At 44.4% G+C, this 25,972-nt stretch overlaps 1 protein-coding gene across 1 annotated transcript in view; it reads left to right on the forward strand.

The window, feature by feature from the left end:
• The window catches only part of CDC16 (cell division cycle 16), a 170,805-nt gene that overhangs the window by 77,078 nt on the left and 67,755 nt on the right, over nt 1–25,972 (forward strand). Inside the window, exon 5 of the mRNA XM_063953395.1 lies at nt 6,095–6,235. Coding sequence (XP_063809465.1) covers nt 6,095–6,235 — 141 coding nt within the window. The remainder of the gene's footprint in view (nt 1–6,094; nt 6,236–25,972) is intronic.

The following is a 25,972-nucleotide window of genomic DNA, read 5'->3' on the forward strand; positions in this document are numbered from 1 at the left end:
ACAGTTTATATCTATATTCTGCTTCTGCACATAACTATCTGCAGGAACATGCGATCTTCCTCAAACCAACACCGGAATGTTACCCTTAAAATACCCTACAGCTGGATACCAAACACCACCTTATGACCTTGTTCTGTCCCCTCCTATTCTGTAAAGGCGAATCCCTTTGTTCTGAAACCATTTAAACTGTTGTTTATTTCGTATGTGGTGCAGGGGGACTATGTGTACATTGTGCACTATTTGGATTAAATATGTAATGTGTTTTGATAGCTCTCCATGCGTTCACAAACTCTATCGTAAATACCCATACCACGCGCTGATGCGCAGGACCGCGGGAGCGACCATACGCAAATTGCGGATATGTGCACGCACGGCAGAACAAGTACACGCGCAGAGGCCATCTGTGTGTGGTTTGTACGTGATGTGTGTACTGCAATATTTTTCGACTTTGACAGTCCACCCTTTGGCAGTCACCAATAACTGCCACTATCTAATCACTAAACAGAAAAATATCTACACAATATCTACAGAAGTTTGGATAGTCGGGAGAGAGGGGTAGGTAGGAAATGTATGACCTAGTGGGATAGTAAAAAGCATGTATGTATGAATCCGTGTCTGAGGGGCATGTATCATTGTGCCGTATATGTTCTACTGAGCCTCATTTTGACTTGTTTAAAGGACATTACATAAAAGTTGGATCAGCCTGTAGTGTGTTTTTCCACTTTAATTTTGAGGGTGACTCCAAATCCAGACCTCCATGGGTTAATAAATTTGATTTCCATTGAAATTTTTTGTGTGATTTTGTTGTCAGCACATTCAACTATGTAAAGAACAAAGTATTTAATAAGAATATTTCATTCATTCAGATCTAGGATGTGTTATTTTAGTGTTCCCTTCATTTTTTTGAGCAGTGTATATTGTAAGCTCCACTGGGGTAGAGACTGATGTGAATGACCAAATATTCTCTGTAAAGCGCTGCGGAATATGTGTGCGCTATATATAACTGGTAATAAATAATACTAGTCCATTATTTCTCTAACGTCCTAGAGGATGCTGGGGACTCCGTAAGGACCATGAGGATAGAGGGGCTCAGCAGGAGACATGGGCACTTTAAGAAATAATTTAGTTCCTGGTGTGCACTGGCTCCTCCCTCTATGCCCCTCCTCCAGACCTCAGTTTGATACTGTGCCCAGAGGATGCAGATTTCCAAACGGATTCTTATGGCGTATCCTTTCCCGTCAACGGATAGACTACGATGGGAATCCTCCCCTAGGGTAGACAAAGCTTTAACACGCTTATCCAAAAAGGTAGCCCTGCCGTCCCAGGATACGGCTACCTTCAAAGATGCTGCTGATTGCAAACAGGAGGTTACCCTGAAGTCCATTTATACACATTCGGGTACCTTACTAAGACCGGCAATTGCGTCGGCCTGGGTGTGTAGTGCTGTAGCGGCATGGACGGATACCTTATCTGAGGAATTAGATACCCTAGATAAGGATACTGTATTATTGACCCTGGGGCATATAAAAGACGCTGTCCTATATATGAGAGATGCTCAAAGAGACATTAGTCTACTGGGTTCTAGAATAAACACTATGTCGATTTCTGCCAGAAGGGTCCTGTGGACTCGGCAATGGACAGGTGATGCCGACTCAAAAAGGCATATGGAGGTTTTACCTTACAGGGGTGAGGAATTGTTCGGGGAAGGTCTCTCGGACCTGGTCTCCACAGCTACAGCTGGAAAGTCAAATTTTTGGCCTTATGTTCCCTCACAGCCTAAGAGAGCACCGCATTATCAAATGCAGTCCTTTTGTTCACAAAGAAACAAGAAAGTCCGAGGTGCGTCCTTTCTTGCCAGAGGTAGGGGCAGAGGAAAGAAGCTGCACAACGCAGCTAGTTCCCAGGAACAGAAGTCCTCACAGGCCTCTACAAAATCCACCGCATGACGCTGGGGCTCCACTGGCGGAGCCGGGCCCTGTGGGGGCACGTCTTCGGAATTTCAGCCACATGTGGGTTCACTCCCAGGTGGATCCTTGGGCAATAGAAATTGTGTCTCAGGGTTACAAGCTGGAATTCGAAGAGGTGCCTTCTCGCCGGTATTTCAAATCGGCCCTACCATCTTCCCCCCCAAGAGAGGGAAATAGTGTTAAACGCAATACAAAAATTGTATCTTCAGCAGGTGGTGGTCAAGGTTCCCCTCCTTCAACAGGGAAGGGGTTATTATTCGACCATGTTTGTAGTCCCGAAACCGGACGGTTCGGTCAGACCCATATTGAATTTAAAATCTCTGAACCTATACTTGAAAAGGTTCAAGTTCAAGATGGAATCGCTAAGAGCGGTCATCGCAAGCCTGAAGGGGGGGATTTTATGGTGTCACTGGACATAAAGGATGCGTACCTTCATGTCCCCATTTATCCACCTCATCAGGCGTACTTAAGATTTGCGGTACAGGATTGTCATTACCAATTTCAGACGTTGCCGTTTGGTCTCTCAACGGCCCCGAGGATTTTCACCAAGGTAATGGCGGAAATGATGGTGCTCCTGCGGAAGCAAGGTGTCACAATTATCCTCTACTTGGACGATCTCCTCATAAAAGCGAGATCAAGAGAGCAGTTGCTGAACAGCGTATCTCTTTCACTGAAAGTGTTACAGCAACACGGCTGGATTCTCAATATTCCAAAGTCGCAGTTGGTTCCTACGACTCGTCTGCCCTTCTTGGGCATGATTCTGGACACGGACCAGAAGACCGTTTATCTCCCGATAGAGAAGGCCCAGGAACTCATGACTCTGGTCAAGAACCTATTGAAACCAAAACAGGTGTCAGTGCATCATTGCACTCGAGTCCTTATTCGACCATGTTTGTAGTCCCGAAACCAGACGGTTCGGTCAGACCAATATTGAATTTAAAATCTCTGAACCTATACTTGAAAAGGTTCAAGTTCAAGATGGAATCGCTAAGAGCGGTCATCGCAAGCCTGGAAGGGGGGGATTTTATGGTGTCACTGGACATAAAGGATGCGTACCTTCATGTCCCCATTTATCCACCTCATCAGGCGTACCTAAGATTTGCGGTACAGGATTGTCATTACCAATTTCAGACGTTGCCGTTTGGTCTCTCAACGGCCCCGAGGATTTTCACCAAGGTAATGGCGGAAATGATGGTGCTCCTGCGGAAGCAAGGTGTCACAATTATCCCGTACTTGGACGATCTCCTCATAAAAGCGAGATCAAGAGAGCAGTTGCTGAACAGCGTATCTCTTTCACTGAAAGTGTTACAGCAACACGGCTGGATTCTCAATATTCCAAAGTCGCAGTTGGTTCCTACGACTCGTCTGCCCTTCTTGGGCATGATTCTGGACACGGACCAGAAGAGAGTTTATCTCCCGATAGAGAAGGCCCAGGAACTCATGACTCTGGTCAAGAACCTATTGAAACCAAAACAGGTGTCAGTGCATCATTGCACTCGAGTCCTGGGAAAGATGGTGGCGTCATACGAGGCCATTCCCTTCGGCAGGTTCCATGCGAGGACTTAACAATGGGACCTACTGGACAAGTGGTCCGGGTCACATCTTCAGATGCATCGGTTGATCACCCTGTCCCCCAGGGCCAGGGTGTCACTACTGTGGTGGCTGCAGAGTGCTCACCTTTTTGAGGGCCGCAGATTCGGCATTCAGGACTGGATCCTGGTGACCACGGACGCAAGCCTCCGAGGTTGGGGAGCAGTCACACAGGGAAGAAATTTCCAGGGTCTTTGGTCAAGTCAAGAGACTTGTCTTCACATCAACATCCTGGAGCTAAGGGCCATATACAACGCCCTACGTCAAGTGGAGACCTTACTTCGCGACCGACCAGTTCTGATCCAGTCAGACAACATCACCGCAGTGGCTCATGTAAACCGCCAAGGCGGCACAAGGAGCAGAGTGGCAATGGCGGAAGCCACCAGAATTCTTCGCTGGGCGGAGAATCATGTAAGCACACGGTCAGTAGTGTTCATTCCGGGAGTGGACAACTGGGAAGCAGACTTCCTCAGCAGACACGACCTACACCCGGGAGAGTGGGGACTTCATCCAGAAGTCTTCGCACAGATTGTGAGTCGGTGGGAACTGCCACAGATAGACATGATGGCGTCCCGCCTCAACAAAAAGCTACAGAGGTATTGCGCCAGGTCAAGAGACCCTCAGGCAGTAGCGGTAGACGCCCTAGTGACACCGTGGGTGTTCCAGTCAGTCTATGTATTTCCTCCACTTCCTCTCATACCACAGGTGTTGAGGATAATAACAAGAAAAGGAGTGAGAACAATCCTCATTGTTCTAGATTGGCCAAGACGGACCTGGTATCCAGATCTGCAGGAACTGCTCACAGAAGATCCGTGGCCTCTTCCTCTAAGACAGGACCTGTTGCAACAGGGACCCTGTCTGTTCCAAGACTTACCGCGGCTGCGTTTGACGGCATGGCGGTTGAACGCCGGAACCTAGCAGAAAAAGGCATTCCAGTTGAGGTTATCCCTACGCTGATAAAGGCTAGGAAGGAAGTAACAGCAAAACATTATCACCGTATATGGCGAAAATATGTTTCTTGGTGTGAGACCAAGAATGCTTCTACGGAAGAATTCCATCTGGGTCGTTTCCTTCACTTCCTACAGACTGGAGTGAATTTGGGCCTTAAATTAGGTTCCATTAAGGTCCAGATTTCGGCCCTATCCATTTTCTTTCAAAAAGAATTGGCTTCTCTCCCAGAAGTTCAGACTTTTGTAAGGGAGTGCTGCATATTCAGCCTCCTTTTGTGCTTCCGGTGGCACCTTGGGATCTTAACGTGGTGTTAAGTTTCCTAAAGTCACACTGGTTTGAACCACTTAAAACGATGGAGTTGAAATATCTCACGTGGAAGGTGGTCATGTTATTAGCCTTGGATTCGGCTAGGCGAGTGTCTGATTTAGCGGCTTTGTCACATAAAAGCCCCTATTTGGTTTTCCATATGGATAGAGCAGAATTGCGGACCCGTTCACAATTTCTGCCAAAAGTGGTTTAATCTTTTCATATGAACCAACCTATTGTGGTGCCTGTGGCTACACGTGACTTGGAGGATTCCGAGTTACTTGATGTGGTCAGGGCTTTGAAAATTTACGTAGCCAGAACGGCTAGAGTCAGGAAAACTGAAGCGCTGTTTGTCCTGTATGCATCCAACAAGATTGGTGCCCCTGCTTCAAAGCAAACTATTGCTCACTGGATTTGTAACACGATTCAGCACGCGCATTCTACGGCTGGTTTGCCGTTACCAAAATCGGTCAAGACCCATTCCACTAGGAAGGTGGGCTTTTCTTGGGCGGCTGCTGGGGGGGGTCTCGGCACTTCAGCTGTGTCGAGCTGCTACTTGGTCTGGTTCAAACACTTTTGCAAAATTCTACAAGTTTGATACCCTGGCTGAGGAGGACCTCATGTTTGCTCAATCGGTGCTGCAGAGTCATCTGCACTCTCCCGCCCGTTTGGGAGCTTTGGTATAATCCCCATGGTCCTTACGGAGTCCCCAGCATCCTCTAGGACATTAGAGAAAATAAGATTTTACTTACCGGTAAATCTATTTCTCGTAGTCCGTAGAGGATGCTGGGCGCCCGTCCCAAATGCGGACTTCTTCTGCAATACTTGTATATAGTTATTGCTTCAATAAGGGTTATGTTATAGTTGCATCGGTCTTGAACTGATGATATGTTGTTTTCATACTGTTAACTGGGTAGTTATCACAAGTTATACGGTGTGATTGGTGTGGCTGGTATAAATCTTGCCTCTGGATTAACAAAATCCTTTCCTCGTACTGTCCATCTCCTCTCGGCACAGTTTCTCTAACTGAGGTCTGGAGGAGGGACATAGAGGGAGGAGCCAGTGCACACCAGGAACTAAATTCTTTCTTAAAGTGGCCATGTCTCCTGCGGAGCCCGTCTATCCCCATGGTCCTTACGGAGTCCCCAGCATCCTCTACGGACTACGAGAAATAGATTTACCGGTAAGTAAAATCTTATTTTTTATTTGTTAATATGGTGCAACATCATAAACATTTAACATTAACAATGTGAAGTGTTCTATTTTGTTTTTCTGTTAAGTATGCCGCAAAGGAGTACCAGCAGGCTCTAGATATCCTGGATATGGAGGAACCGATTAGCAAGAAATTGTTTGAAAAGAGTATTAAGGATGAGAAAATCTTAAAGGATGGTTCTGGAGAATGGCAAATGTCACAGTCCTCGGTACGGTTATTTTGTTTTGTATCTTACAGTGGAACATAGGTTTGTGATATTTGTTTTTTCCTATGGTTGTTCTATTATAGGCTTCACACGTTGTGTAGATGTATGTGGACCAACGCCTGCATGATATTTGTATATGGTATGTATTTAGCATTTCAACAACTAAATATATGGTGCAAAGTAAATCTGATACATTTGCAATTTTTTTTTTCTAAAATTAGAGTTATTCAGAAAAGATTAAGACACATTAAATACCAGAGGCTAGCAAACATGGCTTAGTAATACATTGTGCGTCTTAACCATTCTTATGGGCTGTAACAACATTATTTATATTTATTAGGTTACAAATTATCTATATACAATTTATATCAGATTATATGAGTCAGAACATAACGAGCCTTCAGTCTAATTCACATTTGTTTTAGAACAAACGTGAAATAATTAAATACAAATTAATTATAACAGACTGTTGTTGACACAGTTGAAGGTCTGCAATGACCTATGCTTCTGTGTAGTTCTAATGCAAAAATAGGATTTTAATACCTACCGGTAAATCCTTTTCTCTTAGTCCGTAGAGGATGCTGGGGACACTTCAAGAACCATGGGGTATAAACGGGATCCGCAGGAGACATGGGCACTTTAAGACTTTAAAAGGGGTGTGAACTGGCTCCTCCCTCTATGCCCCTCCTCCAGACTCCAGTTATAGGAACTGCCCAGGGAGATGGACATTTTGAGGAAAAAGGATTTATTTTGATTTAAACTAAGGTGAGATACATACCAGCTCACACCTCAAGCATGCCGTACAACATGGCATTCAACCCAACGCATGCAACGGCATGAATAACGACAGCAACAGGCTGACTATAAACGCAACACAACACGTGTGTAACCATAACCAAGAACTGCAGATACAGTACGCACCGGGACGGGCGCCAATCATCCTCTACGGACTAAGAGTAAAGGATTTACCGGTAGGTATTAAAATCCTATTTTCTCATACGTCCTAGAGGATGCTGGGGACACTTCAAGGACCATGGGGTTTATACCAAAGCTCAAGAACGGGCGGGAGAGTGCGGATGACTCTGCAGCACCGATTGACCAAACAAGAGGTCCTCCTTAGCCAGGGTATGATACTTGTAAAACTTTGCAAAAGTGTTTGAACCCAACCAAGTAGCAGCTCGGCAAAGCTGTAATGCAGAGACCTCCCGGGCAGCCGCCCAGGATGAGCCCACCTTTCTGGTAGAATGGACCTTCACTGATTTCGGTAACGGCAATCCAGCCGTAGAATGAGCTTGCTGAATCGTATTACAGATCCAGCGTGCAATAGTCTGCTTGGAAGCAGGAGCCCCAATCTTGTTGGGATCATACAGGACAAACAGAGCCTCCGTTTTCCTAATCTGATCCGTCCTGGCTACATAAATTTTCAAAGCTCTGACCACATCTAGAGACTTTGATTCCGCTAAGGCGTCAGTAGCCACTGGCACGACAATAGGTTGGTTCATGTGAAACGATGACACCACTTTCGGCAGAAATTGCGGATGAGTTCTCAACTCCGCTCTATCTTCTTGGAAGATCAAATAGGGGCTCTTGTGAGACAAAGCCGCCAATTCAGACACCCGCCTTGCAGAGGCCAAGGCCAATAGCATGATCACTTTTCAAGTGACGAATTTCAACTCTACCTTACGTAAAGGTTCAAACCAATGAGATTGCAGGAACTGCAACACCATGTTAAGATCCCATGGTGCCATCGGGGGCACAAAGGGAGGTTGGATGTGCAGCACGCCTTTCACGAAAGTCTGAACTTCCGGAAGGGAGGCCAATTCTTTTTGAAAGAAAATTGACAAGGCCGAAATTTGTACTTTAATTGAGCCTAACTTTAGGCCCGCATCCACACCTGCTTCCAGAAAATGGAGAAAACGGCCCAGCTGAAAGTCTTCCGTAGGAGCCTTCTTGGATTCACACCAAGACACATATTTTCTCCAAATACGGTGATAATGTTTCACCGTTACTTCTTTTCTAGCCTGAAGAAGTGTGGGAATGACTTCACTGGGAATACCCTTTCGGGCTAGGATCCGGCGTTCAACCTCCAAGCCGTCAAACGCAGCAGTGGTAAGTCTTGGTACACGGACGGCCCCTGCTGTAACAGATCCTCTCGTAGAGGAAGAGGCCAGGGATCTCCTATGAGCAATTCATGAAGATCTGGATACCAGGCCCTCCTTGGCCAATCTGGAACAATGAGGATTGCATGAACCCTTGTTCTTATTATGATCTTTATCACTTTTTGAACGAGTGGAATCGAAGGGAACACATATACCGACTGAAACACCCACGGTGTCACTAGGGCGTCCACCGCTATTGCTTGAAGGTCCCTCGACCTGGAACAATATCTCAGAAGTTTCTTGTTGATGCGAGACGCCATCATGTCTATTTGAGGAATTCCCCAACGACTTGTCACTTCTGCAAAGACCTCTTGATGAAGACCCCACTCTCCTGGATGGAGATCGTGTCTGCTGAGGAAGTCTGCTTCCCAGTTGTCCACACCTTGAATGAAGACCGCTGACAGAGCGCATACATGCCTCTCCACCCAGTGGAAAACTTTTGTGGCCTCTGCCATTGCCGCTCTGCTTTTCGTTCCGCCCTGGCGGTTCATGTACGCCACTGCTGTTATGTTGTCTGACTGAATCAAGACGGGCAGATCACGAAGAAGATGTTCCGCTTGTAGAAGGCTGTTGTAAATGGCCCTTAATTCCAGAATGTTTATGTGTAGACAAGCTTCCTGTGTGACTGCACCCCAGCCTCGGAGACTCGCATCCGTGGTCACCAGGATCCAGTCCTGGATACCGAACCTGCGTCCCTCTAGGAGGTGAGAACTGTGCATCCACCACAGGAGTGAGATTCTGGTCTTGGAAGACAGGATTATCTGTCGGTGCATGTGCAGATGGGACCCGGACCACTTGTCCAACAGATCCCACTGAAACACTCTGGCATGGAACCTGCCAAACTGAATGGCCTCGTAGGCTGCCACCATCTTCTCCAGTAATCGAGTGCATTGATGGATTGACACTCGCTGGCTTCAGAATTTGTTTGACCAGACTGAATTTCCAGAGCCTTTTCTTCTGGAAGAAAAACTCTCTGTAATTCTGTGTCCAGAATCATTCCCAAAAACGACAGTCGTTTTGTCGGACTCAACTGTGACTTTGGCAAGTTCAGGAGCCAACCATGTTGTTGCAGAACTGTCAGGGAAATCGTAATGCTCTGCAGTAATCGGTCCCTGGATCTCGCCTTTATCAGAAGATCGTCCAAGTACGGGATAATTGTGACTCCCTGCTTGCGCAGGAGAACCATAATTTCCGCCATAACTTTGGTGAAAACCCTCGGAGCCGTGGATAGACCAAACGGCAACGTCTGAAATTGGTAATGACAATCCTGAATCGCAAACCACAGGTAAGCCTGATGCGGAGAATATATGGGGACGTGTAAGTAGGCATCTTTTATGTTGACCGACATCATAAAATCCCCTTCCTCCAGACTGGAGTTCACTGCTTGGAGAGATTCCATCTTGAATTTGAACTTTCTCAGATAGAAATTGAGGGATTTTAGGTTCAGAATTGGTCTGACCGAGCTGTCTGGCTGCGGGACCACGAAGAGGCTCGAATAAAAACCTTCTCCCTGTTGTGACGGGGGCACCTTGATAATGACTTGATTTTGACACAGCTTTTGTATCGCATCGCATACTACCTCCCTGTCCGGAAGAGAAGCTGGTAAGGCTGATTTGAAAAATCGCCGAGGGAGAACGTCTTGAAACTCCAGTTTGTATCCTTGGGACACTATTTCTAACACCCATGGGTCTAGGGCCGAACGAACCCAGAACTGACTGAATAGTTGGAGACGTACCCCCACCGGTGCGGACTCCCGCAGAGGAGTCCCAGCGTCATGCGGTGCATTTGGCAGAAGCCGGAGTGGACTTCTGCTCTTGGGAACCTGCCACAGCCGGTGACCTTTTTCCCTTTCCTCTTCCTCTAGAAGCAAGGAAGGAAGACCCTCGTCCTTTTTTTGTATTTATTGGGCCGAAAGGACTGCATCTGATAGTGGTGCGTTTTCTTTTGTTGTACAGGAACATAAGGTAAAAATGATGACTTACCCGCGGTAGCCGTAGATACCAGGTCAGCGAGGCCGTCCCCAAACAAGACACCACCTTTATACGGCAGAGACTCCATAGCCTTCTTAGAGTCAGCATCAGCATTCCATTGATGAATCCACAATGCTCTTCTAGCTGAGACTGCCATGGCATTGGCCCTTGATCCCAAAAGGCCAATGTCTCTCGCAGCTTCCTTTAGGTAGGCTGCAGCGTCCTTGATATAACCCAGTGTCAAAAGAATGCTATCCCTATCCAGGGTATCTATCTCAGATGACAAGTTATCTGCCCACTTTTCAATAGCGCTACTCACCCACGCCGAAGCAACGGCAGGTCTGAGCAGAGTACCTGTAGTGACATAAATGGATTTCAATGTATTTTCCTGCTTACGATCCGCAGGTTCCTTTAGGGCTGCCGTGTCAGGGGACGGAAGCGCCACCTTTTTGGACAGTCGTGACAGAGCCTTGTCTACAGTGGGGGGTGACTCCCACTTTTCCCTATCCCCAGAGGGGAGCGTATATGCCACCGGAATTCTCTTGGGAATCTGAAACTTCTGGTCAGGATTTTCCCAAACCTTTTCAAAAAGCGAGTTCAGTTCATGAGAGGGAGGAAACGTTACCTCAGGTTTCTTTCCTTTAAATATACAGACCCTTGTATCAGGAACAGCAGGATCCTCCGTGATATGTAACGCGTCTTTTATCGCCACAATCATGTACTGAATGCGCTTAGCCAGTTTAGGATTTAATCTGGCATCACTATAGTCGACACTGGAGTCAGAGTCCATGTCGGTATCTGTATCTGCTATCTGGGTAAATGAACGCTTTTGTGACCCCGAGCGGGTCTGGACCTGTGACAAAACATCCTCAACGGATTTTTTCCATGCCTGGTTCTGAGACTCAGATTTATCCAATCTCCTTTTTAATAGAGCCACATTTGCATTCAAAGCACTCAAAACATTTACCCAATCAGGAGTCGGCGGTGCCGACATGGTCACTCCCACAGCCGTTTCTGTCCCTAATCCAGCCTCCTCCTGAGAAGAGCACTCAGCCTCAGACATGCCGACACACGTGTACTGACACCCACAGACACACTGGGCATATAGGGGACAGACCCACAGTAAAGCCTGTCAGGGAAACACAGAGGGAGTTTGCCAGCTCACAACCCAGCGCTTATCCCGGTTCTGAAAACTCTTATACAAAGCTTCAGACCTGTTAGCGCTTGTATAAATACATATATAGCACCAAAATAACTGTGCCCCCCCCCCCCCCCCTGCTTTGCACCCTGTCACTTGATACAGAAGTGTAGAGGAAGGACCAGCGTCTCTGCAGCTCTGTGAAGAGAAAATGGGGCTAAGCCCCTCCCCCTTAATGGCGCGCTTCAGCCCTGCTATTTTTTAAAATATTTATACTGGCGCCCTTGGCACTTAAAAACCACCTTCTTATATGAGGTTTTTCAGTGCTGCCCAGGGCGAACCCCCCCCCCCCCCCCCCCGCGCCCTGCACCCTGTAGTGCCGATGTGTGTGGGAGCATGGCGCGCTGTGCGGTACCTCAAAGCCGTCGCTGAAGTCTTCTGATCTTCAACTCACCTGTCTTCTGACTTCTGGATCTGCAAGGGGGGTGACGGCGGGCTCTGGGAACGAGCATCTAGGCGTACCTAGCGTTCAGACCCTCAGGTGCTAATGGTGTCCTGTAGCCAAAGAAGCAGAGCCTTGAAACTCAAAGAAGTAGGTCTGCTTCTCTCCCCTCAGTCCCACGAAGCAGGGAGCCTGTTGCCAGCAGGTCTCCCTGAAAATAATAAACCTAACAAAAGTCTTTTTCCAGAGAAACTCAGGAGAGCTCCTCAGTGTGCATCCAGTTTCACTGGGCACCGATTCTAAACTGGAGTCTGGAGGAGGGGCATAGAGGGAGGAGCCAGTTTACACCCCTTTTAAAGTCTTAAAGTGCCCATGTCTCCTGCGGATCCTGTCTATACCCCATGGTTCTTGAAGTGTCCCCAGCATCCTCTAGGACGGAGGAGAAATATAAATATTTGTATGACTGAACAGAAAATAAATTTAGACAGTGAAATTTATGGTGACACTAAGCACAAAATGAATAGTCTTGTTTCGTCCTCTGGAGGACACTGGTAGATGATGGGTTATGTGAGGAGGCTGAGAATAGGCTCTATATAAATAACGCCCGACCACCATTGGTAATTCAGCTTTTTGATTACTTGCCTTTGGAGGAAGGCACAAAGATATGCTAGGAGGGTTTTTTTATTTTACTACTAGTCTTTTGTTTTCAGACACCACTGCTCTCTTGTGAAACTCAGTGTACAAATGGAGTGGGGTTCACAGTGCTGGTAATCGGTATTGTTCCTCTGCTGCAGACTACTCTGGCCCATGTGCATTTGATAGCCAGACATCCCAAACTATGGACGACACTATCTTTGAGAAGATGTCGAGTTCACTACAGCCTTCCAGAGGTAGTGATGGATTGGCTAGGAGTTGCTAATAATGCCTGGAGTAGAGCTCTGGGGCTCCGGTCCTTGGCAGTAGGTAAAAAGGGAATCTATTGTTGGCAGGCCTTTTTATATTGGTTGCATTGTTTGGCACAGTTTCTTTGTATAGTCCACGCCATCTTGGTTGTGGCAGCAGGCAGTCACCAGCCTTTAAAGAGATTCCTCCTACCTTAGATCCTTGCGCTATGTAGCTAATTCTGCTGCACTCCTGAGTTGTGAGTTGCTATGGAAGAGCACTGAGTTTGCAGTTTAGTTATATTACTACTTTGTTTATTCTAACTGCTGTTGGTAGGCGTAGGTGAAGCTGCTGCTGTCAATATTGCAGACTGTATGCTTTTGATCTAAGCCACTGTGGTAAACCCTGGGTTTCTGGTGTCACTATCAGTGTGGGGAAAAAAAGGTTAAGGGTTGTTTCTCATACGTCCTAGAGGATGCTGGGGTCACCATTAGAACCATGGGGTATAGGCGGGATCCGCAGGAGACATGGGCACTTTAAGACTTTGAAAAGGGTGTGAACTGGCTCCTCCCTCTATGCCCCTCCTCCAGACTCCAGTTTTAGAATTGTGCCCAGTGAGACTGGACGCACTACAGGGAGCTCTACTGAGTTTCTCTGAAAGATACTTTTCGTAAGGTTTTTTATGTTCAGGGAGGCTGCTGGCAACAGTCTCCCTGCTTCGTGTGACTTAGGGGAGAGGAGTATGACCCACTTCCAGTGAGTTCAAGGCCTCTGCTTCTGGCTACAGGACACCATTAGCTCCTGAGGGTGCTGATCGCTGGGTACGCCTAGATGCTCACTCCCGCAGCCGGCCGTCACCCCCTTACAGAGCCAGAAGTCAGAAGACAGGTGAGTAGCTGAAGAAAAGAAGACTTCAGTGACGGCATTCTCTGAGGTACCGCACAGCGCGCGGATGCTGCGCGCCAAGCTCCCACATACACACAGCACTACAGGGTGCCCTGGGCAGCTAATAAATCCTCAGTGGACACTGGCAAGAGGGGACATTAGTGCCGAGGCACTGTCCTAAACCCCCGCCAGTATAATCATATAGTAAAAGAAGCGGGACGGAAGCGCGCCATTAAGGGGGCGGAGCTTCGTCCTCACAGCTCACTTGGCGCCATTTCCTCCCCAACAGGCTGCAAAGACGCTGGTCCTTCCTTCACACTAACAAGTATCAGGGTGCAAAACTGGGGGGGCACTGGCTAATTTGGTGCCATATACTTTATATTAAAAGCGCTGCAGGTCTGGGGCATTTATTGGGCGCTTCAGAACCGCTGATTGAGTGCTGGGGTGTGAGCTGGCAAATCCCCTCTGTGTCTCTCTGACAGGCTTTACTGTGGGTCTGTCCTCTATATGCCTGGTGTGTCTGTGGGTGTTTGGTGCACGTGTGTCGAAATGTCTGAGGCTGAAGGCTCTTCCCAGGAGTAGGCTGTATTAGGGACACAAAAGGAAGTGGGGGTGACCGTTTCGGTACCGCCAACGCCTGATTGGGTAAATGTGTTGGACAGCCTTGAATGCTAATGTGGCTCTTATTAGTAAGATATAAATAATATATATTAGGCGCTAAGTTTGTACTATCAAATTTAAATAGTAATTGCAGCTCACACAAGGAGGATCTGGAAGTCCTCCTGAACAAAGGGAACTGTCCCTATACACAAATTTAAAACGTATGAGCGCACAAATATTCAAAAGTGGTTAATTAGGCTGCTGGTTTGGTAAATAAAATATATTTTTATTAAAAGAACAGCAAACTAAATAAACATTCATAGATATAAAAACATCATGCTGGAAATCGCAGAATAATTAGTATCATACTTATAATCACTGCATGAAATTCAATAGATACCCCCGCATTAGCCAATTGGACTTATAATTAATTTAAAGCATGCATGCTTAATTGGTTAGCTGGTTAGTTAGTTGGACCAGTAATCAGTCCCAGTATACAGTCCTGGTTGTTAGTAACTGTTAATCCCTCCAGGGATTTTGTTATATTGATGTTAATAATTAGTTTGGTTAGATAGACAGAAATGTCCCTGGGTATATATGTCAACACAGTCCTTTTAAGATAGTGAAACTTTCTTCTGGTGATATTTCTGTGCCAGTTTATTCCATATAATGTAATATTGAGAGATTTACATAACCACTTAGTAACCCGTCGTGGCACTCATAGGGGCACTGCTTACCCTCCACTCTGCGGCGGTATTGGTGTCCACGATTGGGTTGAGGCACTGTATAGCTGGAAAGTTTCCTATCTGGCTGAGGCGGTGACACGCTGCCTGCGTGTAGCTGGGAGCGCTTGGCCGCGTGTCGCGGCTTCCGGGTTGTGCAAAGCTTCCGGCTTACGATGCGCTCCAGCTGCGTTCCACTTGACGTCGTTAGGGTCACCTGACGCGTTTCTCCGCCTTTTGTGGGTGGCGGTTTCTTCAGAGGTTTTTAGAGGTCTAGATGTGCGGTCACTATTTATCCCCCTCAGGGATATTCCTCATTGGTTGCAATTAAGATCGTTATTAATAGCATCTGTATCGTCCTTCTCAGGGATACCCTGATTTTACCAGCCATATCCAATTAACTAAACCACTATTATGTATATATATGATACGATTAGATTTCCTCTTTTTAAAAAGACAGAATTAGTATAAAAATAAATATAAACATATACATAAAAATTTATTATTATTATCACTCATGACCACAATGAGATGTTCTAATGTGCAAATAGCATTCAATTATGTATATACGTATATACCTAATTAGATTCAATAATGAATATTCTATTATCTTTTTTATTTATTTATTTCATTATGTGTATATATGGAACACTAATTGGAGAAAGATATATGTAATTTTTAACCTAGTTGGTTAATAAAATAGATAATTCTTTTTTATTAGTTTAGTATCTAAAATATAGACCCATATATAGGGAGAAGTAAACACATAATATTAATATAAACAGACACATAAAAAATGCTCAGAATACTGAAACTCCATAATAAAATAGAATATATATTTTTCCGATAGGATTCTTCTATATAGAGCAATATACATATAAATATGGAGTCATAAGAAGAGAGAGAAGGGAAGAAGAGACGGAGGAAGAGAGCAGGAGAGATATAATATATTCATATATGTAAACCTGTGGAAAAGAAATATATAGAGATCTCTTTATCTCGCTCTAGGCAAGAATTTTACACTAACTTAATAATATTATACTACAGGTATATATTATATCCAGAGATGTTTTGCCATATCTAACGACTTTATTTTATTGTTTTACATATAGAATCAATTTTGAAACATCAATGTCTAAAGTATGCAATATAAGGGCTATATTGCGGATGGTAGTTCTTACTGATGAAATTATTTATCCTAATGTATGTGTTCCCAGAATTCTAAGGAATATACATCACATAAGGAATATAACTAGAAAAAGGGAGAGAAGAAGAAATGAAGAAAAAGTGAAGAAGAAAGGGGAGAGGGGGGGATTTATTAACCCCTCATGTTACATGTTGTTAAGTTCTATATTTTCATTCAGACCCTGTGGTTCTAAAGTCTTTAAGCGAAAGATCCAATATGCTTCTCTCCTGCATAGGGCATTGAATCTGTCGCCTCCCCTTTCTGTTTGACCGACCTGTTCAAGAGCTTTTAAACGAATATTAGAAATATTCCCCTGCTGACAATAATTCGTATGCCTAGAGACGCTATGTGTATTGCTTTTATTCATAATATTCCGTCTGTGTTCAAGGAATCGTGTTTTTAATTTTCTAATGGTACGACCTACGTATTGGTATCCACAGCCACACTCAATAAGATAGACTACATATGTAGATTCACAATTTAGGAAGCCCTCTATCTCAAAGGATTCTCCCGTTACCCTAGATCCAAATGTCTTACTGCGCAAGTTGACATTCGAGCAAGTAAGACACCTGGTCCTGGCACACCTGAAGAATCCCCTGGGTTTCTCCCGTAATTCGTCTAGAGAATTAGTATTCAGTGTCCCCAATAACTCGTTGTTCCTATGAATTTTTTTCTTTTTATTTTTCTTTTTATCAGGATTAAACATACTAGGTGCTAATTTTATCTGTAGTGTCTCTGATTTTTTATATACTGTTCTAATATTTTTACCTATTACAGGTTCCAACAGAGGATCTATCAACAAGAGTGGGGTGTTTTTCTTTATTATTTGTTTTATCTTAGTGGCATGTGTATTATATTGTGTTACAAATATACATTTTTCTTTATAGATATCTCCCTTGTACACATTTTGATGTTGTTGCTTTTTGCGCGATTTTTTTGTGAGAAGATTATTCCTATCTTGTTTTTCTACGTCCTTAAGTGCTTTCTGAAGGATATAATCTGGGTAACCCTGTTGTTCAAAGGAGGAATGTACTTTCATTACCTGTTCTTGATATCTATAATCCCTTGAGCAATTTCTCTTCACTCTTAGAAATTGACTCTTTGGGATGTTATCTCGCCAGGCTTTAAGGTGGCTGCTGCTATATTTCAAAAAGTTGTTAGTATCTACCGATTTAAAGTAAGTCTCTGTATGGATGTTCTCGCCATCAGACAGTAGGGCAATATCCAGGAATGTGATATGGTGAGGATCGCATGTGTGAGTAAATTTTAATCCATAAGTGTTCGTGTTCAGATGTGATACAAATGATGTAACAGAATTTAGATCCCCATCCCAAATAAAGAATAAATCATCTATATACCTGCCATAGAGGACCAGGCTCCCCCCGAGGTCTGCCCCCCAAATGAGTTCTAAGAGTGAAGAGAAATTGCTCAAGGGATTATAGATATCAAGAACAGGTAATGAAAGTACATTCCTCCTTTGAACAACAGGGTTACCCAGATTATATCCTTCAGAAAGCACTTAAGGACGTAGAAAAACAAGATAGGAATAATCTTCTCACAAAAAAATCGCGCAAAAAGCAACAACATCAAAATGTGTACAAGGGAGATATCTATAAAGAAAAATGTATATTTGTAACACAATATAATACACATGCCACTAAGATAAAACAAATAATAAAGAAAAACACCCCACTCTTGTTGATAGATCCTCTGTTGGAACCTGTAATAGGTAAAAATATTAGAACAGTATATAAAAAATCAGAGACACTACAGATAAAATTAGCACCTAGTATGTTTAATCCTGATAAAAAGAAAAATAAAAAGAAAAAAATTCATAGGAACAACGAGTTATTGGGGACACTGAATACTAATTCTCTAGACGAATTACGGGAGAAACCCAGGGGATTCTTCAGGTGTGCCAGGACCAGGTGTCTTACTTGCTCGAATGTCAACTTGCGCAGTAAGACATTTGGATCTAGGGTAACGGGAGAATCCTTTGAGATAGAGGGCTTCCTAAATTGTGAATCTACATATGTAGTCTATCTTATTGAGTGTGGCTGTGGATACCAATACGTAGGTCGTACCATTAGAAAATTAAAAACACGATTCCTTGAACACAGACGGAATATTATGAATAAAAGCAATACACATAGCGTCTCTAGGCATACGAATTATTGTCAGCAGGGGAATATTTCTAATATTCGTTTAAAAGCTCTTGAACAGGTCGGTCAAACAGAAAGGGGAGGCGACAGATTCAATGCCCTATGCAGGAGAGAAGCATATTGGATCTTTCGCTTAAAGACTTTAGAACCACAGGGTCTGAATGAAAATATAGAACTTAACAACATGTAACATGAGGGGTTAATAAATCCCCCCCTCTCCCCTTTCTTCTTCACTTTTTCTTCATTTCTTCTTCTCTCCCTTTTTCTAGTTATATTCCTTATGTGATGTATATTCCTTAGAATTCTGGGAACACATACATTAGGATAAATAATTTCATCAGTAAGAACTACCATCCGCAATATAGCCCTTATATTGCATACTTTAGACATTGATGTTTCAAAATTGATTCTATATGTAAAACAATAAAATAAAGTCGTTAGATATGGCAAAACATCTCTGGATATAATATATACCTGTAGTATAATATTATTAAGTTAGTGTAAAATTCTTGCCTAGAGCGAGATAAAGAGATCTCTATATATTTCTTTTCCACAGGTTTACATATATGAATATATTATATCTCTCCTGCTCTCTTCCTCCGTCTCTTCTTCCCTTCTCTCTCTTCTTATGACTCCATATTTATATGTATATTGCTCTATATAGAAGAATCCTATCGGAAAAATATATATTCTATTTTATTATGGAGTTTCAGTATTCTGAGCATTTTTTATGTGTCTGTTTATATTAATATTATGTGTTTACTTCTCCCTATATATGGGTCTATATTTTAGATACTAAACTAATAAAAAAGAATTATCTATTTTATTAACCAACTAGGTTAAAAATTACATATATCTTTCTCCAATTAGTGTTCCATATATACACATAATGAAATAAATAAATAAAAAAGATAATAGAATATTCATTATTGAATCTAATTAGGTATATACGTATATACATAATTGAATGCTATTTGCACATTAGAACATCTCATTGTGGTCATGAGTGATAATAATAATACATTTTTATGTATATGTTTATATTTATTTTTATACTAATTCTGTCTTTTTAAAAAGAGGAAATCTAATCGTATCATATATATACATAATAGTGGTTTAGTTAATTGGATATGGCTGGTAAAATCAGGGTATCCCTGAGAAGGACGATACAGATGCTATTAATAACGATCTTAATTGCAACCAATGAGGAATATCCCTGAGGGGGATAAATAGTGACCGCACATCTAGACCTCTAAAAACCTCTGAAGAAACCGCCACCCACAAAAGGCGGAGAAACGCGTCAGATGACCCTAACGACGTCAAGTGGAACGCAGCTGGAGCGCATCGTAAGCCGGAAGCTTTGCACAACCCGGAAGCCGCGACACGCGGCCAAGCGCTCCCAGCTACACGCAGGCAGCGTGTCACCGCCTCAGCCAGATAGGAAACTTTCCAGCTATACAGTGCCTCAACCCAATCGTGGACACCAATACCGCCGCAGAGTGGAGGGTAAGCAGTGCCCCTATGAGTGCCACGACGGGTTACTAAGTGGTTATGTAAATCTCTCAATATTACATTATATGGAATAAACTGGCACAGAAATATCACCAGAAGAAAGTTTCACTATCTTAAAAGGACTGTGTTGACATATATACCCAGGGACATTTCTGTCTATCTAACCAAACTAATTATTAACATCAATATAACAAAATCCCTGGAGGGATTAACAGTTACTAACAACCAGGACTGTATACTGGGACTGATTACTGGTCCAACTAACTAACCAGCTAACCAATTAAGCATGCATGCTTTAAATTAATTATAAGTCCAATTGGCTAATGCGGGGGTATCTATTGAATTTCATGCAGTGATTATAAGTATGATACTAATTATTCTGCGATTTCCAGCATGATGTTTTTATATCTATGAATGTTTATTTAGTTTGCTGTTCTTTTAATAAAAATATATTTTATTTACCAAACCAGCAGCCTAATTAACCACTTTTGAATATTTGTGCGCTCATACGTCTTATTAGTAAGAGGCTGGATAAGTCTGAGTCTCAGACCCAGGCATGGAAGAAATCTGTGGAAGATATGTTATTGCAAAGTCAGCTTCCCTCAGGGTCACAAAAACGTACGTTGGCCCAGCCGGCAGACACTGCTACCGACACGGACTCTGATTCCAGTGTCAACTACAGCGATTCCAGATTAGATCCAAAATTGGCAAAAAGCATTCAGTACATGATTGTGGCGGTTAAAGAGGTATTACATATCATTGAGGACCCAGCTGTCCCTGATAAAAGGGTCTGTATGTATAAGGAAAGGAAACCTGCGATAACGTTTCCTCCCTCTCATGAACTGAACACGCTATTTGAAAAAGTATGGGAAGGTCCTGACAGAAAGTTTCAGATTCCCAAAAGAATTACGGTAGCTTATCCGTTTTCCTCAGCGGATAGGGAAAAGTGGGAGTCATCCCCCACTGTGGACAAGGCCCTGTCACGTTTGTCTAAAAAGGTGGCGCTCCCGTCACCTGAAACGGCGGCCCTTAAGGATCCTGCGGATCGTAAACAAGAAACTTCGTTAAAGTCCATTTATGCGACCACAGGTACGCTACTCAGAAAGTCATCCTTTTTGCCTTATGTTCCTCCACAACAAAAGAAAACGCACCACTATCAGATGCAGTCCTTTCGGCCCAATAATTACAGAAAGAGCAGAGGTTCTTCCTTCCTTGCTACTAGAGGAAGAGGTACATGATCACCAGCCCGGTGGGGGCCCGTCTCAAACTCTTCAGTCAGTTTTGGGTTCGTTCGGACCTAGACCCATGGGTTTTACAAATAGTATCTCAAGGGTACAAGCTGGAGTTTCAAGACGTTCCCCCTCGCCGTTTTTTCAAATCGGCCTTACCAGCTTCTCTTCCAGACAGGGAGGTAGTTTGCGACGCAATACAAAAGTTGTGTCAAGTTATCGTCAGGGTTCCCCAGTTACAACAGGGAGAAGGTTTTTATTCGAGCCTGTTTGTGGTCCCGAAGCCGGACGGCTCGGTTAGACCAATCCTAAAACTGAAATCCCTAAGTTTCTTCCTAAAGAAATTCAAATTCAAGATGGAGTCTCTCCGAGCAATGATCTCCAGTCTGGAGGAAGGGGATTTTATGGTGTTGGTAGACATAAAGGATGCCTACTTACATGTTCCCATTAATCCTTCGCATCAGGCTTACCTGAGGTTTGCAATACAGGATTGTCATTACCAATTTCAAACGTTGCCGTTTGGTCTGTCCACGGCTCCGAGGATTTTCACCAAAGTGATGGCGGAGATGATGGTTCTCCTTCGCAAGCAAGGAGTCACGATTATCCCGTACTTGGACGATCTTCTGATAAAGGTGAGATCCAGGGACCAGTTGGTGCAAAACGTTGCACTCTCCCTGACAGTTCTTCAGCAACATGGTTGGCTCCTAAACTTGCCAAAATCACAGTTGATTCCGACAACGCGGTTGTCGTTTTTGGGAATGATATTGGACACAGAACTACAGAGAGTCTTTCTTCCAGTGGAAAAGGCTCTGGAAATTCAGAGTCTGGTCAAACAAATTCTGAAACCAGCAAGAGTGTCAATCCAGCAATGCATTCGGTTGGTGGGGAAGATGGTTGCGGCCTACGAGGCCATTCAGTTTGGCAGGTTCCATGCCAGAGTGTTCCAGTGGGACCTGTTGGACAAGTGGTCCGGGTCCCACCTACACATGCACCGAAGGATAATCCTGTCTTCCAAGACCAGGATATCACTCCTGTGGTGGCTGCACAGCTCTCACCTCCTAGAGGGGCGCAGGTTCGGGATACAGGACTGGATCCTAGTGACAACGGATGCAACCTCAGAGGCTGGGGGGCAGTCACAATGTGAGAAAACTTCCAAGGAAGATGGTCAAGTCAGGAAACTTGTCTCCACATAAATGTTCTGGAGTTAAGGGCCATTTACAACGGCCTTCTGCAAGCGGAACATCATCTTCGAGTTCTGCCTGTACAGATCCAGTCGGACAATGTAACGGCAGTAGCGTACATAAACCGTCAGGGCGGAACGAAAAGCAGAGCGGCAATGGCAGAAGCCACAAGGATTTTCCGCTGGGCGGAAAAGCATACAAGCGCTCTGTCAGCGATCTTCATTCCAGGAGTGGACAACTGGGAAGCAGACTTCCTAAGCAGACACGATCTCCATCCAGCAGAGTGGGGCCTCCGCCAAGAAGTCTTCGCAGAGGTGACAGGTCGTTGGGGAGTTCCTCAAGTAGACATGATGGCTTCTCATCTCAACAAAAAGCTTCAGAGATATTGTTCCAGGTCAAGGGACCCTCTAGCAATTGCAGTGAATGCTCTGGTGACACCGTGGGTGTTTTAGTCGGTGTATGTATTCCCTCCACTTCCTCTCATTCCAAAAGTTCTAAAGATCATAAGAAGAACAAAGATCCGGGCGATCTTCATTGTCCCAGACTGGCCAAGGAGGGCTTGGTATCCAGATCTTCAGGAATTACTCATAGGAGATCCCTGGCTACGTTTAACGGCGTGGCAGTTGAGCGCAAAATCCTAGCCCGTAAGGGTATTCCCAGTGAAGTAATTCCCAGGCCAGAAAAGGGGTAACGTCTAAGCATTACCACCGTATTTGGTGAAAATATGTTTCTTGGTGTGAATCCAGGAAGGCTCCTACGGAAGAGTTTCAGCTAGGACGTTTTCCCCATTTTCTACAAGCAGGTGTGGATGCGGGCCTAAAATTGGGCTCAATTAAGGTACAGATTTCAGCCTTATCGGTTTTCTTTCAGAAACAATTGGCCTCCCTTCCAGAAGTTCAGACTTTAGTGAAAGGCGTATTGCACATCCATCCTCCATTTGTGCCTCCAGGGGAACCATGGGACCTTAATGTGGTGTTGCAGTTCCTTCAATCACATTGGTTTGAACCTTTACGGAAGGTGGAGTTGAAATTCCTCACTTGGAAAGTGGTCATCCTGTTGGCCTTGGCATCTGCAAGGCGGGTGTCTGAGTTGGCGGCCTTGTCTCACAAGAGCCCTTATTTGATCTTCCATGGAGATAGAGCTGAATTGAGGACACGTCAACAATTTCTACCGAAGGTGGTTTCCTCTTTCCACATGAATAAACCTATTGTGGTGTCTGTGGCTACTGACGCCTTCGCTGAGTCAAAATCTCTGGATGTGGTCAGAGCTTTGAAGATTTATGTCGCCAGAACGGCTCAGATTAGGAAAACAGAGGCTCTGTTTGTCCTGTATGCTCCCAACAAGGTTGGGTGTCCTGCTTCCAAGCAGACCATTGCACGCTGGATCTGTAACACGATTCAGCATGCTCATTTCACGGCTGGATTGCCGTTACCGGAATTGGTGAAGGCCCATTCTACTAGAAAGGTGGGCTCATCCTGGGCGGCATTGCAACTTTGCCGAGCAGCTACTTGGTCGGGGTCAAACACATTTGCAAAGTTCTACAAGTTTGACACCTTGGCCGATGAAGACCTTAAGTTTGATCAATCGGTACTGCAGAGTCATCTGCACTCTCCCGCCTGTTCTAGAGCTTTGGTATAACCCCATGGTTCTAATGGTGACCACAGCATCCTCTAGGACGTATGAGAAAATAGGATTTTAATACCTACTGGTAAATCCTTTTCTCTTAGTCCGTAGAGAATGCTGGGCGCCCGTCCCGGTGCGTACTGTATCTGCAGTTATTAGTTGTGGTTACACACATGTTGTGTTACGTTTATTGTCAGCATGTTGCTGCAATTGTTCATACCGTTGGTTTGTGTTCTGTTGAATGCCACGTTGGGCGGCATGCTTGAGGTGTGAGCTAGTATGAATCACACCTTAGTTTAACAATAAATCCTTTCCTCGAAATGTCCGTCTCCCTGGGCACAGTTCCTATAACTGCAGTCTGGAGGAGGGGCATAGAGGGAGGAGCCAGTTCACACCCTTTTCAAAGTCTTAAAGTGCCCATGTCTCCTGCGGATCCCGTCTATACCCCATGGTTCTAATGGAAACCACAGCATCCTCTACGGACTGAGAGAAAAGGATTTACCGGTAGGTATTAAAATCCTATTTTTTGCCAGTCCTGTTTTCCTCACTAGCTCCTGTGCTTTTAACTTAATATATATTCTCTGCTTGATCTCTTTGAGCTTAAGCAGGATTTTTATCCCACTTCTCGGTGTGCTGTTAGTATGATGTACCCTGCTTTGCCTTGGGATGGTAAGCAAAGGTTAAGCAGGGGGCTGCTCAGGTTTTGCATCGTGTTTGAGGAAAATGCTTTAACAAACTTCCAGGTGGCAACACAGAAGCCTCTGTGTATCATGCAAGTCATTTGGTGCATGTGTGAGAGTTTGCTGGCTCTAGAGGAGATGCCTGTTTTGGGGAATGTTTTGGCTCAGGCCATTGCAGATCTCGCCCATCAGGTAATTTGGCAGACAGTGATAAGCGATTACACTATTCCTGAGCTCAGGCATTTATTACTCCCAGGTTTCCTGTCCCTGTGGATCAGGGTAGTTCTGTAGAACCTGAGAGGGCACATAATATCAAGAGGGGTCTATCCAGAGTCTGTTACTCTTTGGAGAAGGTTATTGGCTTCTCCGTATGGATGCGTACTAGCAGCGGGGGATCCTTCTTGGCATCTACCTGCTCACCCAATTTATCACTGGAGACACAGATTTTGAGATCCAGACAATTGTCAGAGGCAGTGGTGCAAGCCATGATTAAGGCCCATCAGTCAGTGACTTTTTTCTAGTTATCATCAGGTCTGGAAGGCATAAATTGGCTGGTGTGAATGCCAGGACATTTCTGCCTCTTCGTTTCGCATGTCTTGTATTCTTTCCTTTCTTTAGGTGGGCCTGGACCAGGGCCTAAGGGGTTTACTTACGAAGAGTCGAGTTGTAAAACCTGACACTTCTGTGCATGTTTATGCCTTACATTTAAAAGTGCAATGTTTTTCTAGCTGTGTCTTACTAGTAAAAGCATTGCCCTTTTAAAAATCAGGCATAAACATGCTCAGAAGTGTCGGGTTTTACATCCCGACTCTTCGTAAACAAACCCCCAAGCCTTTCTTCCTTAAAGGGCAAAACCAGGCTTTGTAAATGATTGCCTCTTTTTAAAAAAAAAAAAGGTATCGTCCGGCATCCCGCACGTCCTGCAATCTCGGACTCCATTACATCCCACGCTCCGCCTCCTTATTATCTGCTTGTTCCACCTTGGGACTTGAAATTTGGTACTGGATGCTTTTCAGTGGGCTTCATTTGAACCCGTTCAGTCAACTAACATGCGGTGGCTTACATGGAAAGTTTATATTGCTGGCTGTAGCCTTGGCTAGGAGAGTCTCTGAATTGGTGTCTGCTCTGTTAATTTTTCACCCTGGCATGGTGCTATTTTGCACAAACCCATCTTTTCATTGTGCTGCCAGTTTTTCGGCAGTCTAGCTTTTCTATCCATCTTACGCATGTTGTCAGGGAACTGTGCTTTTATGTGGATTAGACTGCTGGGCAGTCTCTAAACCAGACATGTCAAATTCAAAATCCCAACTGGGCGGAATAATCAAGGTCTAAGATTGTGTGGGCCGCAAGAAAAAGAAAAGTCTAATAT

This window comes from Pseudophryne corroboree, chromosome 2, assembly GCF_028390025.1.
Source record: "Pseudophryne corroboree isolate aPseCor3 chromosome 2, aPseCor3.hap2, whole genome shotgun sequence".
NCBI classification, from domain to species: Eukaryota; Metazoa; Chordata; class Amphibia; order Anura; family Myobatrachidae; genus Pseudophryne; species Pseudophryne corroboree.